This window comes from Pristiophorus japonicus, chromosome 11, assembly GCF_044704955.1.
Source record: "Pristiophorus japonicus isolate sPriJap1 chromosome 11, sPriJap1.hap1, whole genome shotgun sequence".
In the NCBI taxonomy this organism is placed as follows: domain Eukaryota; kingdom Metazoa; phylum Chordata; class Chondrichthyes; family Pristiophoridae; genus Pristiophorus; species Pristiophorus japonicus.
Window position 1 is genome coordinate 37,210,767 of NC_091987.1, and position 17,828 is coordinate 37,228,594.

A 17,828-nucleotide genomic window follows, 5' to 3' on the forward strand; every position below is an offset into this window, starting at 1 on the left:
CACAAGTACCCCCAGGTCCTGCTGTACTGCAACACTTTGCAGTCTTTCTCCATTTAAATAATAACTTACTCTTTGATTTTTTTTTCTGCCGAAGTGCATGACTTCACACTTTCCACATTATATTCCATCTGCCAAACTTTTGCCCACTCACTTAGCCTGTCTACGTCCTTTTGCAGATTTTTTATGTCCTCCTCACACATTGCTTTTCCTCCCATCTTTGTATCGTCAGCAAACTTGACTATGTTACACTCAGTCCCTTCTTCCAAGTCGTCAATATAGATTGTAAATAGTTGGGGTCTCAGCCCTGATCCCTGCGCCACCCCACTAGTTACTGGTTGCCAACCAGGGAATGAACCAGTTATCCCGACTCTTTGTTTTCTGTTTGTTAGCCAATCCTCTATCCATGCTAATATATTACTCCCAACCCTGTGAAATTTTATCTTATACAGTAACCTTTTATATGGCACCTTGTCAAATGCCTTCTGGTAGTCCAAATACACCACATCTACTGGTTCCCCTTTATCCACCCTGTTCATTACATCCTCAAAGAATTCCAGCAAGCTTGTCAAACATGACTTCCCCTTCATAAATCCATGCTGACTCTGCCTGACCAAATTTTGCTTTTCCAAATGTCCTGCTGCTGCTTCTTTAATAATGGATTCCAACATTTTCCCAACCACAGATGTTAGGTTAACTGGTTTGTTCTGCCTCGTTTTTTAAATAGGGGCGTCACATTTGCAGTTTTCCAATCTGCTGGGACCTCCCCAGAATCCAGAGAATTTTGGTAAATTACAACCAATGCATCCACAATCCCTGCCGCTACTTTTCTTAAGACCCTAGGATGTAAGCCATCAGTTCCAGGGGATTTATCCTGAACTTGGAACCACTATTCCTCTTGCATTTATTTGTTGCACCAATCTGCATGCAAAAGATGAGTCTGTTCAGAGATCGAAACAGAAGGCTATGGAAGATGTCGTCAAGAAAATGTATTTTCAGTTCCTTTCTCTTGAGACATTTTGTTGAGCTATTTTTGACTTCATCATAGATTATTTCAGGGTTTTATTGAGTAAGGATTGGAAAGTGGCCCATGTAGTACCCATTTTAAAAAGGGAAAGAGAGCTAAGTTAGGTATTTGCAGGCCAATTAGCTTAACATATGTGATGGGGAAATTTTACAGAGGGGAAATGTTGCGGAAAGAAATTGGACATCGATACGCCCATTTTTCAGGTGTGTGAAATAGGATCCAAAATCGGATCACAATCTCCTACACCTAATTGACCCCGGAAGTGCACCTCACAGGAAATTGAATCAAGTGACTTTTAGTTGCCCAGACGCCCGCCTGTAACAGGCTGATTTGATTATTAAAATCGGCATCCTGCACTGGTTGTAGGACTTTGAAGTGTAATTAGACAGTAACTAGTTGTTCTAATTCATTCAGGTCTAAAGTGGTTTAAACAGCAGTACGTAAAGGGACTGCTTGAGGCCAGTTTAAAAAAAAAGGCCCAAATACATTGAAAAGATTATTTATATTGTGGAGTCTGAAATGCTCCTCCTGGCTCCAAAAAACCCAGACCAGTGCACAGAGTGATCACTCTACTGACTTGTCTCGCATTTTGAGTGCAATTCTAATTTCTTCACCTTGGGACTTTAAACTACAACAACAACTTGTATTTATATAGCGCATTTAATGTAGTGAAATATTCAAAGGTACTTCACAGGAGTATTATGAGATTTAAAAAACTATGGATGAAATTAAAACTATGGGCCGTAAATTGTGGTCTTTCTGGGTGCGTCCCCGGGAGAAGGACATTCACAGGCAGAGATTTGGGCTATTTGCCAAACTCCTGCCTAGCGAATATCCTTCATACTCTCATGCCTGCTTTTACCAGCATATGGCCTGTTTTTACTAGCGTAAGAGTTTTAAAAGGTAGAAAAATAACATTTTATCAATCATTTTATATTAAAAACCCTGTCCATTAAGGTAAGTTTATTTTTACCCCTATTAAAATATTTTTTTAAATTCAAGAAATGTTTTTTTATCTGAAACAATTAATTACATTCAATTTAAATTAATTTTAAATATGTGAAGTGTTTTTATTATTTATTTTAAATGTTTGTGTGTTTTTTGGGGTATCCCCATTCACAGAAATGATGATATCTGTACAAACAGAAATCACTATTACTCTAAATGGGGATACTTCATTTTAATTGGTTGGTCCAGCCCACGTGATCCCAGGCTGCACATACACTCCTGAAATATGTGTGCCCGTACGCTGGACTGCGAATGGAGGCTTCGGACCATAAGTCTACGTTCCTCTGGGACCACCGGGTACTTTCGTTAAAAAAAAATTTTGGTCGGAGTAATCCACACGCAAGAAGCCTTCGGCCGCAATTTCTGGGCCTATGTCCAGAAAAAGATAAAATAGTTCAAAGTAGCCAGCATGGATTTGAAAAGGAATGATCGTACTTAACAAATGTTATAGAATTCCTTGCAGAGGTAAGAAACATGGTAGATGGAGCAATTGCAGTGGATGTCATGTACAAGGATATTAGGAAAGCCTTTGATAAGGTGCTACATGGGAGATTACCAAAGTTCGTAGGACTCTAAAGGAATCTAGAGCAATGAAGCAAATTAGCTAGGAATGCCAAATAGATTTTATTGTGGATAAATGCACGGTAAGGCATGTGGAAAAGGTAATGTGAAATATGTATCCATTAGCGAGGTGCAAATGCAAAAGGATTTTGGGTGATTAATGCACATTCAATGACATCTTAGTCGTTGTGAAGCTGCTGCTAACAAACCTAATCAAGAATGTATCTTAAGAGTATTTGGTTATAAGTTAAAACAAGTCATCCTATTCTTGTATAATTCATTAGTGAATTCATATTTGGTACATTATGTGTGATTTAGGGTACCCAACATGTATGTTGATCCCTTGTATCGAGGTGGACTGGATCATCAGTTTATCGGGTGGTGTTAGATGGGCCCAATGTGTTGCCATATTTTCATGAGGTCCAAGTTATGAGGAGGCTCACACAGAAGTTAACTTGTTTTGAGTAGAGAAAAGAAGACGGAAACAAAAAAATGATCCAGGTCTTAAAATGCTGAGAGGCATGGATAATGTAGATGTAAGCAGGTTGTTTCATTTAACAGCGTGAGTACAGTACGAGAGGACATAGGTTTAAAATTAACATGCCTCAAGTGAGACCAGAGATTAACAGAATTTCTTTTCACTAAGAACAGTAATGGTTATTTGAAACAGACTTGCAGTAAAAACAGTTAATTAATTCCTCCCGTGACATTTTTTTTTGTTTAAGAAAGGACTTAAAGACCGAGATCATCAAGTACATCATTGAGCGAGGTAGTTTCTGCACTCTTAAAGCTATAGAAACGTCATCTGGGGAAAGCAATTAACTAGGCTGGAATAATAAGCGGTGCAGTTTCAAGTATTTTTGTGGTCTTTTGGTCAACTGTCTTTGAGGGTTTATGGAGAATAATTGGCATAGAGCAGATTATCTATATTCTGTCGAAGGAATTGACTTGATTGGGTGAAAAGCCTTTTGCATTCCATATTTTCTTATGCAATCTTCTCAGCTTTAAGCTGCTGAATTTTAGGTGAGAATTGATTTTGAAAACCTGCTACAAATATGTAATTGCTATCATTTGCCTGCATAATTGAATTTGAAACTGCTGCTTATGTTGGCTGCTTCTGCTAAGAAGTGACAAGAAAGTAAAACACACATTTATAGCAACTATTGCAAATTCAAGATTTGTTGACAATATCTATGCAGAGGTTTGTGATCAGAAAGTTCCACGTACACTGGTTAGTAAGTCAGCATAAGTCAGCTGTTGGAACATAATCAGAATGGAATGACTTCAGCGATCTATAAAGGAGTCAACACTTATAAATGGCTTTATTGATCATTTCAGAATAATATATATTTTTAATCTATTTCTGTTTTAAGGAGACAGAAGAAGGAGTACTAGCCAAGCAGGCTGATGTGGAAGGTGTATTGTTCAAGGCGCAGCACTTCTGTAAGGAAAAGCCTATCCCTCGATCATTAAAGGTAACTCCTTCTTACATATATGGTTTTATATTAGAGATTTTGTAACTGTTCCAATAATTTATTTTAAATGTTTGACTTGGGCAGCAAGATTTTTAAATTGAAATAATATAGAGCAATCACATCAAAATCATAGTAACTGATATAAAAATGAATAATTCAAATTTAATTTGAATTCAGAACTTTAATAACATATGTGTTGTCTTTAAGGAACTGATTTAGTGTTGGAGTAAAATCATTAACTACTTGATGAATTAGTATATTTTTGCAAGAGGTACATAAGGAGAAAATGAACTGGGGCACAAAACTAATATAGGTTTAGGTGCTTATAAAACAACATTTTCAGTATTTCTAATTTTCTGGAGAAGTTTGTATTGTTTTCCCTTCAATCCTAAACAAAGCTAAAGTTGTTTATTTCTTGTAACAGCCTGCAGGAAGATGTCAGACACAAACTATAGTAAGTTTCAGAATGAATAATTAGAACAAACCAACAGCAAAAGCATTTCAGATGATTAACTCCTTTCATAAGAAACTGGATAAATATCTGGTTGGGAGTGGGATTTGTTGTATTTAAACAGTCTTCTGTTCTGCTGAGTAGTAAAAAATTCAGTCTTATGAATAAACCAGGGTTCTATGCTTAAATAAAGGAGACTACAAAGGTATGAGGACAGAGTTGGCTGAAGTGGACTGAGAAAATAGACTAAAGTATGGGACGGTTGATGAGCAGTGGCAGCCATTTAAGGGAGATATTTCATAACTCGCAAGAAAAATATATCTCAATGAGAAGACTGCAAGAGAAAGGATAACCATCCGTGGCTAACTAAGGAAATAAGGGAAGGTATCAAATTGAAAACAAAGGTATACAATGTGGCCAATACTAGTGGGAGGCCAGAGGATTGGGACATTTTTAAAAGCCAGCAGAGAACGATGAAAAAAATTATTAAGAGAGGGAATATAGATTATGAAAGTAAATTAGCACGAAATATAAAAACAGATAGTAAGAGTTTCTACAGGTATAGAAAAAGGAAAAGAGTTGCTCAAGTAAATGTTGATTCCCTGGAGGATGAGACTGGGGAATTAATAATGGAGAACAGGGAAATGACAGAGATATTGAAAAAAAATGTTGTATCGGTCTTCACGGTAGAAGACACTAAAAACATCCCAATAGTGGATAATCAAAGGGCTATAGGGAAGGAGGAACTTAATACAATCACTATCACTTATGAAGTAGTACTAGGTAAAATAATGGGACTAAAGGCAGACAAGTCCCCTGGACCTGATGGCTTACATCCTAGCGTCATAAGAGAAGTGGCTGCAGAGATAGTGGATGCATTGGTTGTGATCTACCAAAATTCCCTGGATTCTGGGGCAGTCCCAGCAGATTAGAAAACCAGAAATATAATGCCCCTATTTAAAAAAGGAAGCAGACAAAAAGCAGGAAATTATAGACCAGTTAACCTAACATCTGTCATTGGGAAAATGCTGGAGTTCATTTTTAAGGAAGCAGTAGCAGGACATTTGGAAAAGCCTGATTCAATCAAGCAGAGTCAGCATGGTTTTATGAAAGGGAAATCATGTTTGACAAATTTTCTGGAGTTCCTTGAGGATGTAACGAGCAGGGTGGTTAAGGGGGAACCCAGTGGATTTGGATTTCCAGAAGACATTTGATAAGGTGCCACATAAGAGGTGACTGCACAAGATAAAAGCTCATGGGGTTGGGGGTATTAGCATGGACAGAGGATTCGCTATCTAACAGAAAACAGAGTCGGGATAAATAGGTCATTTTCCGGTTGACAAACAGTGACTAGTGGGGTGCTGCAGGGATCAGTGCTGGGTCCTCAACTATTTACAATCTATATTAATGAATTGGATGAAGGGACTGAGTGTAATGTAGCCAAGTTTGTTGATGATACAAAGATGGGTGGGAAAACAAATTATGAGGAGGACACAAAAAATCTGCAAAGGGATATAGACAGGCTAAATGAGTGGGCAAAAATTTGGCAGATGGAGTATAATGTGGAAAAATGTGAGATTATCCATTTTGGCAGAAATAATAGAAAAGCAAATTACAATTTAAATGGTGAAAAATTGCAAAGTGCTGCAGTACAGAGAGACCTGGGGGTCCTTGTGCATGAAACACAAAAAGTTAGTATGCAGGTACAGCAAGTAATCAGGACGGCAAATGGAATGTTGGCCTTTATTGCAAGGGGGAAAGAGTATATAAGCAGAGAAGTTCTTCTACAAATGTACAGGGTATTGGTGAGACCACACCTGGAGTACTGCTTGCAGTTTTGGTCTCCGTATGTAAGAAAGGATATACTTGCAGTGGAGGCTGTTCGGAGAAGGTTTACTAAGTTGATTCCGGAGATGAGGGGGTTGACTTATGAAGATAGGTTGAGTAGGTTGGGCCTATACACATTGGAGTTCAGAAGAATGAGAGGTGATCTTATTGAAACATATAAGATAATGAGGGGGCTCAACAGGGTGGATGCAGAGAGGATATTTCTTTTCATAAGGAGAACTAAAACTAGGGGACATAGTCTTAGAATAAGGGGCCACCCATTTAAAACTGAGATGTGGAGACATTTCTTCTTTCAGAGGATTGTAAATCTGTGGAATTCTCTGCCCCAGAGAGCTGTGGTGGCTGGGTCATTGAATATATTCAAGGCAGAGATAGACAGAATTTTGAGTGATTAAAGGAGTAAAGGGTTATGGGGAGCGGGCTGGGAAGTGGAGCTGAGTCCCGTGATCAGATCAGCTATGATATTGAATGGCGGAGCAGGCTCGAGGGGCCAAATGGCCTACTCCTGCTCCTTTTTTTTATGTTCTTATGATTACAATCACATTATTTTTCCTACTTTAACATAAAAAAATAATCTAAAGGCGGAGTATAACTTCTTCTGAGTATATTGTAGTTTAAAGCAGAGTTTTGTCAGCAGTTCTGAGTGTAGATATGCACTCAAGATAGGTTTCTCCCTTTCTTCTCTAATCTTAACACAAAAACTTATTTTTTATACACTATTCTCTTAATCAAACTGGAAGAAGTTTGGCCTTATTTGGTAGTCTCTGGTAAAATGCACTGACCTTCAGCTGATTCTTATGCACATAAGTTTACATTTTCCGTACATCAAAATTCGATAGTTTACATTTAATGTTCCATCCTTTAACCGATTTGTACCTCGTAGGTTGCAATGGTATGTGGTGGGATATTTACAGTATGGCAACACTATAAAGATCCCAAGGCCATACTCAATCTTCAAAACAGGCTGTTGCTAAGTGAAATTTGTATCTCTCTCTCTCTCTCTCCTTTTCTCTCTCTAACCACCTTTGTTCCCTCTATATTGAATTAATTAAACATGAAAGCCCTTCAGAAGCCAAATTAGCTGCGTTACATCTGCCAACAGGATTGGCACAGACCGAGGTACAAATGTACAAACAATGATGGACAGGAGAAGACACACTGGTCCATCCAGCCTGTCCCACAGATTTGCGATGCATTGTGCATCATGATAAATACACTCTCTGTCCCACCTGAAAACCGTGTAATCTCTTAGGAATCGTGACAAACCAGATAAAATCCAGGCCAATTTGTGTATTGGGGGCAGAGGGGGGGGGGTGTTGGAAATGTGTAACATTCCTCTCCAACCCCCTTAGGCGATCAAAACTAGTCTTGGAGATCATTCTGGTCCTGGTTAATGTTACACAGTAGCTACCTATTGTACAAGATGATTTCCACCTCAGAAACAGGTTCAGCTCTCTCGCTTGATCGAGTATTCCATGGTACAAGTCTGCTGGAGCAGGAAAGGAATGTTTGTTTTCAGGGCAGCAGGCCACAGTTGAATTGTAGAGATACAAGGATGGTTGAATATTCTGGATTTCATGTGTCAACCTTTGAGATCAAGGAGTATTTACATATAACATTCCCTCAGGAGATTGAATGGGCGAAGTGGAATCCCTTGTCGGGTACATTTTACACCTGTGGACTACGCAGGCTTGAGGGGCTAAATGGCCATTTATCAATCTTCTGTTTTAAAGTAGCACTATGTTTTACTTAATTTTTATGAGGGCTGCAGGATGCATTCACTGTTACAATAAAGAAGAAAGAGCGAGCTTGGATTTATATATATCTTTCACAACCTCAGGTCGCCCAAAAGCACTTCACACCAATGGAGTATTTTTGAAGTGTATTCACTGTCGTAATGTGAGAAGCGCTGCAGCCAATTAGCACACAGCAAGCTCTCACAAACTCCCGCAGTGAGATAAATGAACAGTTAATAAACTTGTAGTGTTTGTGTGGCTGTCATTAAAAATGTCATAACATTTCATCTGCATAAATTAATAGAGAAATATTGGAAACAAAATTTTTTTCAGGATAATAATATAATTTGATGCACTTTTAAATTCATTATCAGCTCACAATTTTGAAGAAGCAGCTAATTATGACCTGTCAGTACAGGAACTGTTCATTCCAAGAAACAAGCAAAAATGCATTGATGGGAAAAAAAGTTTAATTAATTACTAAAACAAAAAATGGCTCTGACAAAGTAAAGAACTCGTTCAGTACTGCTGCGAGCCCACTATATAACAGGCATACAGACTTAGTGACAGCATGGTGTCATTAACAAAGAAGCACATTTATATATTTAGCAGTACGGTGATTCAGGGCCATCTGTCATTCTTAACCGACATCTAATGGGCCCAAGTTTCCACAAGAAAAAAAAAGGGCGCCCCTCCGAGCTGGGCGCCCGTTTTTCGCGCCTAAAACGGCGCCTAAAAAAATCCTCGGTATTCTCCACCGACTTACAGGTCCTGTGGCACTCGGCGCAGCCGGCACGAGCTGTGGGAGGGGGCGGAGCCAGGTCCCTGCGCTGAAAACAGTGCCGGGACCTCTGCACATGCGCACTACAGTCAGCACGCAAGTGCAGTAGCTCCAGGCGCCGAACTGTGTGGGAGGGGCCCGAAGCACGCAGCTCCTAGCCCTGGCCCAATGGCCTCACTGGAGCTGCGTGAATGAGGCTCCTCCCACGGCCAGCTCCTGCTCCCCGCCCGACCAGACCCGACACTCGCTCCCCCCTCCCCGCCGACCAGACCCGACCAGACACCCGCTCCCCCCCACCCCCGACACCCGAGACCCGACACCCGCTCCCCCCCCCCCCCCCGACACCCGAGACCCGACACCCGAGACCCGCTCCCCCCCCCGACCCGACACCCGCTCGCCCCCCCGCCCCGACCCGACACCCGAGACCCGCTCCCCCCCCGCCCCGACCGAGACCCGAGACCCGCTCTCCCCCCGCCCCGAGACCCGCTCCCCGCCCCGACCCGAGGCCCGCTCCCCCCCCCCGCCCTGACCCGACACCCGAGACCCGACACCCGAGACCCGCTCCCCCCCCCGACCCGACACCCGCTCGCCCCCCCCGCCCCGACCCGACACCCGAGACCCGCTCCCCCCCCGCCCCGACCGAGACCCGAGACCCGCTCTCCCCCCGCCCCGAGACCCGCTCCCCGCCCCGACCCGAGGCCCGCTCCCCCCCCCGACCCGACACCCGCTCCTCCCCCCCCCGCCCCGCCCCGACCCGACCCGACACCCGCTCCCCCCCCGAACCGACCCGACACCCGCTCCCCCCCGCTCCCGTTCCCCGACCCCCCCCCCCTCTTCCCTCCCTCTCCCTCCCTCTCTCCCTCTCCCTCCCCTCTCTCCCTCCCTCTCTTGCTCAGCGGCACGAATAGCTGCAGAATTCTCCCTGGCTGAAGCACTTTCACACAGGTCGGAAGATGGTTTATTTAATCTTTTCTTGGCTTATAAATGTTTATTCAGGTTGGATTTATTTGTATAATATTTGTATAAGTATAAATAAGGATTTATTGTCGAATTTAATGAGTTCCCTTCCCCCCTCCCCCCCACCTCGTTCTGGACGCCTAATTTGTAACCTGCGCCTGATTTTTTAATGTGTAGAACAGGTTTTTTCAGTTCTACAAAAATCTTCACTGGCGCCATTCTACTTTAGTTTGGAGTACATTTTCACTGTGGAAACTTTCAAATCAGGCGTCAGTGGCCGGACACGCCCCCTTTTGAAGAAAAAATTCTGTTCTAAACTAGAACTGTTCTACCTGACTAGAACTGCAGAAAAAAAAATGTGGAGAATTGCGATTTCTAAAATAGTCCGTTCTCCACCAGTTGCTCCTAAAAATCAGGCGCGAATCATGTGGAAACTTGGGCCCATTATAACTAAACTTTGAAACCATGATATCGGGCTTAAGAGATGTTTCTCATGCTGCAGAATATGCTAATTGTCAGTCATAGCAGGGACAGTATTTTCACACGACATTAATGCGCAATGTTCAAGTTAAACAGTCTCTTCAAAAATGGTTTTAAATGGTTAAAAATTATTTTAGAATTTTCAAATCATTTGCCTTGTTGCAATCCTATTACAGCAGGCAATATTTATCTCTCTAGCAGCATTAAAACAAATTATCTGGTCATTTTTCTCTTTGCTGTTTGTGAGATATTGCTGTGCAAAAATTGCCTGCCACGTTTCCATATGTTACCATAGTGACTGCACTTCAAAAATACTTAATTGGTTATGGCGCGCATTGGGATGTCCTGAGAATGTGAAAGTCGCTGTATAAACGAATGCTTTATTTTTAGTGAAGACTACGTTGCACGACATAAGGTGTAGTCTGATATTAGGCCACAACGTTTCCGATTTGGTTATGCCAAAATTCGTAAATACAAGTTATTATTTTAGAAAAGCTCACTGATTAATTATACCAAACAACAACATAAAGTTTCAGGATATTAACGTCTAAAGACTGTACTTATATATGTCTACAATTCATGTTAACAGTTGTTATGGAGTAGAAACACTAAAGGTAATACCCGCCCTCCTGTATGGCTCAGAGGCATGGACTATGTATAGTAGACACCTCAAGTCGCTGGAGATATATCATCAACAATGTCTCTGCAATATCCTACAAATCCCCAGGGAGGACAGACGCACCAACATCAGCGTCCTTGTCCAGGCCAACATCCCCAGCTTTGAAGCACTGACCACACTCGATCAGCTCCGCTGGGCAGGCCACATTGTCCGCATGCCAGACACGAGACTCCCAAAGCAAGTGCTCTACTCGGAGCTCCTTCACAGCAAACGAGCCAAAGGTGGGCAACGGAAACGCTACAAGGACACCCTCAAAGCCTCCCTGATAAAGTGTCGACATCACCACTGACACCTGGGAGTCCCTGGCCAAAGACTGCCCTCAGTGGAGAAAGTGCATCCGGGAGGGCGCTGAGCACCTCGAGTCTCAACGCCGAGAGTGTGCAGAAATCAAGCACAGGCAGCGGAAAGAGCGTGCGGCAAACCAGTCCCAGCCACCCCTTCCCTCAACGACTATCTGTCTCATCTGTGACAGAGTCTGTGGTTCTCGTATTGGACTACTGTTCAGCCACCAAAGAACTCACTTCAGGAGTGGAAGCAAGTCTTCCTCGATTCCAACGGACTGCCTATGATGATGATAATGATGATGATGACACCATGCAATGCTTTCTGACTTTATGCCATTTTACATATCATGCGAGTCCTCTTTACCATAAAGAGGCGACTTTCTGATCATCATGCATGCCTCACTACAAGTCAGCACCAGATCAGCTTGTTATTAGGTAAATTAATCATCCTGTCATCTCCAACCAATTGGAAGCATCTGTTTGATGCCATTTTCCTGTAGAGATGTTTCACAGTTGCTCTCTAACAGCTGCAACAGATTATACCAACTGCTACTTCTGTCAGGAACAGAGATTTCAATTAATTTAAAAAATGAGTATTTCACCAATACAGCTTAAACGCCTGTAAATAAAGATTAAAAAGTGAGAAAGAAAGAATGTATAAAATGTCTTTTGCTATGCTAATGTCCTCCGCTTGCAGATGAGGGTTCTGCTCAGCAATTTAATTGATTTCCACCAAAATAAATATAAACTTAAACATATTGATTTGATTATGATAAATCATAAAGCTTTCACTCAATACAACCCTTCAGCTTTTGCACAATAAAAGAATATATTAATTCTCCTTTCAGATTTCCGTCACCGTTTTCTTCCTTGGCTGTGTACAAGCGATTTGAGCTTTGGTCTACCCTACTTTGCACCAACTGTAAAGAATGGTCCACCTCAACATAGCTATTCTGGTGTTTTACGAATTGAAAAGTTTTTAGAGCACATCTTAGAAATATTTCCATGTGTACATTTGATTTTAGGAAGATAAGACCTCAAAACAATTCAGCAGTTAACATATTTCAAAATATATTGACCCATTCTGATATGGTAAAGAATCTCCGACCTTGAAATGTACTGGTCTTCTGCCAATATGTGCATCTTCTGTAAAACTGGGAGACAATGTGAGAGTTGAAAAAATAAAATAAAAAGGAAAAACTGCAAATGCTTGAAATCTGAAATAAAAAGAGAAAATGCTAGAAATAACACAACATCTGGAAAGAGAAAAGGCAGCTTATGATGTTTCAGGCATGTAGTCCCCCACATAGATCAAGGCTCCAGTAAACCTAAGCCATTCCCCATGGAGAGTTAGGGGAGAAATTGGGTTTCATAATACCCCTCACGAGGGGCGCTAAAGGTTTTGCAGCCGCGAGCGCCAACATTAGTGCCGCTTGACAAATTCAGTGTGCCAGTCCCAGCGGTGCTGAGGAGTATCGCCCGGGAGCGTTGCCTGGTGTGCAACGACCCCGGTATCGACACGGAAGCAAAATTCAGTTTGCGGTGCACTCGTAGTGTCCCATAGTGACCCCACCAGAGAAAGCTGGCGTGCAGAGCTGTCCTGGGGCCGCGAAGGGAAGGAATGACTGTGTGATTGACATTTATTTTTTGTCTTTTAACTTTATTTGGGGTGAGTAATGTATAGGGCATGCTTTTTGTTTTATTGCAGGGGGGCCTCCCTTAGGGCCCTACGAAGGTGGCTCTTTAGGTTAAGCGACTGGGCTAAGGTTTGGCAGATGGAATACAATGTCGGAAAGTGTGAGGTCATCCACCTTGGGGGGAAAAAAAAACAGTAAAAGGGAATATTATTTGAATGGGGAGAAATTACAACATGCTGCGGTGCAGAGGGACCTGGGGGTCCTTGTGCATGAACCCCAAAAAGTTAGTTTGCAGGTGCAGCAGGTAATCAGGAAGGCGAATGGAATGTTGGCCTTCATTGTGAGAGGGATGGAGTACAAAAGCAGGGAGGTTCTGCTGCAACTGTATAGGGTATTGGTGAGGCCGCACCTGGAGTACTGCGTGCGGTTTTGATCACCTTACTCAAGGAAAAACATAAGAACATAAGAATTAGGAACAGGAGTAGGCCATCTAGCCCCTCGAGCTTGTTCCGCCATTCAATAAGATCATGGCTGATCTGGCCGTGGACTCAGCTCCACTTACCCGCCCTCTCCCCGTAACCCTTAATTCCCTTATTGGTTAAAAATCTATCTATCTGTGACTTGAATAAATTCAATGAGCTAGCCTCAACTGCTTCCTTGGGCAGAGAATTCCACAGATTCACAACCCTCTGGGAGAAGAAATTCCTTCTCAACTCGGTTTTAAATCAGCTCCCCCGTATTTTGAGGCTGTGCCCCCTAGTTCTAGTCTCCCCTACCAGTGGAAACAACCTCTTTGCCTCTACCTTGTCTATCCCTTTCATTATTTTAAATGTTTCTATAAGATCACCCCTCATCCTTCTGAACTCCAACGAGTAAAGACCCAGTCTACTCAATCTATCATCATAAGGTAACCCCCTCATCTCCGGAATCAGCCTAGTGAATCATCTCTGTACTCCCTCCAAAGCCAGTATATCCTTCCTTAAGTAAGGTGACCAAAACTGCACGCAGTACTCCAGGTGCGACCTTACCAATACCCTATTGCAGAAGGACCTCCCTGCTTTTGTACTCCATCCCTCTTGCAATGAAGGCCAACATTCCATTCACCTTCCTGATTACCTGCTGCACCTGCAAACTAACTTTTTGGGATTCATGCACAAGGACCCCCAGGCACCTCAGCATGTTGTAATTTCTCCCCATTCAAATAATATTCCCTTTTACTGTTTTTTTCCCAAGGTGGATGACCTCACACTTTCCGACATTGTATTCCATCTGCCAAACCTTAGCCCATTCGCTTAACCTATCTGAATCTCTTTGCAGCCTCTCTGTGTCCTCTACACAACCCGTTTTCCCACTAATCTTTGTGTCATCTGCAAATTTTGTTACACTACACTCTGTCCCCTCTTCCAGGTCATCTATGTATATTGTAAACAGTTGTGGTCCCAGCACCGATCCCTGTGGCACTCCACTAACCACCGATTTCCAACCCAAAAAGGATCCATTTATCCCGACTCTCTGCTTTCTGTTCGCCAGCCAATTCTCTATCCATGCTAATACATTTCCTCTGACTCCGCGTACCTTTATCTTCTGCAGTAACCTTTTGTGTGGCACCTTATCGAATGCCTTTTGGAAATCTAAATACACCACATCCATCGGTACACCTCTATCCACCATGCTCGTTATCTCCTCAAAGAATTCCAGTAAATTAGTTAAACATGATTTCCCCTTCATGAATCCATGTTGCGTCTGCTTGATTGCACTATTCCTATCTAGATGTCCCGCTATTTCTTCCTTAATGATAGCTTCAAGCATTTTCCCCACTACAGATGTTAAACTAACTGACCTCGAGTTACCTGCCTTTTGTCTGCTCCCTTTTTTAAACAGAGGCATTACATTAGCTGCTTTCCAATCCGCTGGTACCTCCCCAGAGTCCAGAGAATTTTGGTAGATTATAACTAACGCATCTGCTATAACTTCCGCCATCTCTTTTAATACCCTGGGATGCATTTCATCAGGACCAGGGGACTTGTCTACCTTGAGTCCCATTAGCCTGTCCAGCACTACCCCCCTAGTGATAGTGATTGTCTCAAGGTCCTCCCTTCCCACATTCCTGTGACCAGCAATTTTTGGCATGGTTTTTGTGTCTTCCACTGTGAAGACCGAAGCAAAATAATTGTTTAAGGTCTCAGCCATTTCCACATTTCCCATTATTAAATCCCCCTTCTCATCTTCTAAGGGACCAACATTTACTTTAGTCACTCTTTTCCGTTTTATATATCTGTAAAAGCTTTTACTATCTGTTTTTATGTTTTGCGCAAGTTTACCTTCGTAATCTATCTTTTCTTTCTTTATTTCTTTCTGAATCATTCTTTGCTGTTGTTTAAAATTTTCCCAATCCTCTAGTTTCCCACGAACCTTGGCCACCTTATACGCATTGGTCTTTGATTTGATACTCTCCTTTATTTCCTTGGTTATCCACGGCTGGTTATCCCTTCTCTTACTGCCCTTTTTCACTGAAATATATTTTTGTTGCGCACTATGAAAGAGCTCCTTAAAAGTCCCCCACTGTTCCTCAATTGTGCCACCGTTTAGTCTGTGTTTCCAGTCTACTTTCGCCAACTCTGCCCTCATCCCACTGTAGTCCCCTTTGTTTAAGCATAGTACGCTCGTTTCTGACACAACTTCCTCACCCTCAATCTGTATTACAAATTCAACCATACTGTGATCACTCATTCCGAGAGGATCTTTTACTCGGAGATCGTTTATTATTCCTGCCTCATTACACAGGACCAGATCTAAGATAGCTTGCTCCCTTGTAGGTTCTGTAACATACTGTTCTCAGAAACAATCCTGTATGCATTCTATGAATTCCTCCTCCAGGCTACCCCGTGCGATTTGATTTGACCAATCGATAAAATCCCCCATGACTACTGCCGTTCCTTTTTCACATGCCTCCATTATTTCCTTGATTATTGCCCACCCCACCGTGAAGTTATTATTTGGGGGCCTATAAACTACGCCCACCAGTGACTTTTTCCCCTACTATCTCTAATCGCCACCCACAATTTTTCAACATTTTGTTCATTAGAGCCAATATCGTCTCTCACAACTGCCCTGATATCATCCTTTATTAACAGAGCTACCCCACCTCCTTTCCCTTCTTGCCTGTCTTTCCAAATCGTCAGATACCCCTGTATGTTTAATTCCCAGTCTTGGCCATCCTGCAACCATGTTTCTGTAATGGCCACCAAATCATACCCATTTGTAATGATTTGTGCCGTCAACTCATTTACTTTATTTCGAATGCTGCGTGCATTTAGGTAGAATGCTTTAATCCTAGTTTTTAAACCATGATTTTTAGTTTTGACCCCTCCTGCAGCCCCTTTATATTCAGTGGCCCTTTTTGTTTTTTGCCTTGGGTTTCTCTGCCCTCCACTTTTACTCATCTCCTTTCTGTCTTTTGCTTTTGTCTCTTTTTTGTTTCCCTCTGTCTCCCTGCATTGGTTCCCATCCCCCTGCCATATTAGTTTAACTCCTCCCCAACAGCACTAGCAAACACTCCCCCTAGGACATTGGTTCCGGTCCTGTCCAGGTGCAGACCGTCCGGTCTGTACTGGTCCCACCTGTTCCAGAACCTGTTCCAATGCCACAGGAATTTGAATCCCTCCCTGCTGCACCACTGCTCAAGCTACGTATTCATCTGAGCTATCCTGCGATTCCTACTCTGACTAGCACGTAGCACTGGTAGCAATCCCGAGATTACTACTTTTGAGGTGCTACGTTTTAACTTAGCTCCTAGCTCCTTAAATTCGTCTCGTAGGACCTCATCCCTTTTTTTACCTATGTCGTTGGTACCAATGTGCACCACGACAACTGGCTGTTCTCCCTCCCTTTTTAGAATGTCCTGCACCCGCTCCGAGACATCCTTGACCCTTGCACCAGGGAGGCAACATACCATCCTGGAGTCTCGGTTGCAGCCGCAGAAACGCCTATCTATTCCCCTTGCAATTGAATCCCCTATCACTATCGCTCTCTCACTCTTTTTCCTGCCCTCCTGTACAACAGAGCCCGCCACGGTGCAATGAACGTGGCTGCTGCTGCCCTCCCCTGATGAGTCATCCCCCTCAACAGTAATCAAAGCAGTGTATCTGTTTTGCAGGGGGATGACCGCAGGGAATCCCTGCAATACCTTCCTTGCACTGCTCTTCCTGCTGGTCTTCCATTCCCTAGCTGGACCCTTCACCTGCGGTAAGACCAACTCGCTACATGTGCTACTCAAGTCATTCTCAGCATCGTGGATGTTCCAGAGTGAATCCACCCTCAGCTCCAATTCCGCAACGCGGTCCGTCAGGAGCTGGAGGCGGATACACTTCCTGCACACGTAGTCGTCAGGGACACCGTAAGTGTCCCTGAGTTCCCACATGGTACAGGAGGAGCATATCACGTGACCGAGCTCTCCTGCCATGACTTAACCCTTAGGTACCCTTAAATTGGCAACAACAATGTTAACGGCTTACTTACTGATATAAAAATAAAAAGCAAAGCTACTCACCAATCACCAGCCAATCACTTACCCCCTTGGCTGTTACGTCACCTTTTGATTTCTTTCTACTTCTTTTTTGCCTTCTCTCCCCACTGCAGCTGCACCGGCTGGGCCTTTATAGGCCTCTCCGACAGCACACACTCCCGCCTCTCGGACTGCCGCCGCCTCTCGCTGCCGCTGGGCCTTTATAGGCCTCACCAACACCACGCACTCCCGCCTCTCGGACTGCCCCAGGATATACTAGCTTTGGAGGGGGTACAGAGATGATTCACTAGGCTGATTCCGGAGATGAGGGGGTTACCTTATGATGATAGATTGAGTAGACTGGGTCTTTACTCGTTGGAGTTCAGAAGGATGAGGGGTGATC

The 17,828-nt window shown here is 43.0% G+C and overlaps 1 protein-coding gene across 12 annotated transcripts in view; it reads left to right on the forward strand.

The window, feature by feature from the left end:
• The window catches only part of dmd (dystrophin), a 2,299,423-nt gene that overhangs the window by 1,691,172 nt on the left and 590,423 nt on the right, over positions 1-17,828 (forward strand). For all 12 annotated transcript variants that reach the window (XM_070893344.1, XM_070893337.1, XM_070893339.1 and 9 more), the window contains one exon: positions 3,967-4,068. In XM_070893344.1, coding sequence (XP_070749445.1) covers positions 3,967-4,068 — 102 coding nt within the window. The remainder of the gene's footprint in view (positions 1-3,966; positions 4,069-17,828) is intronic.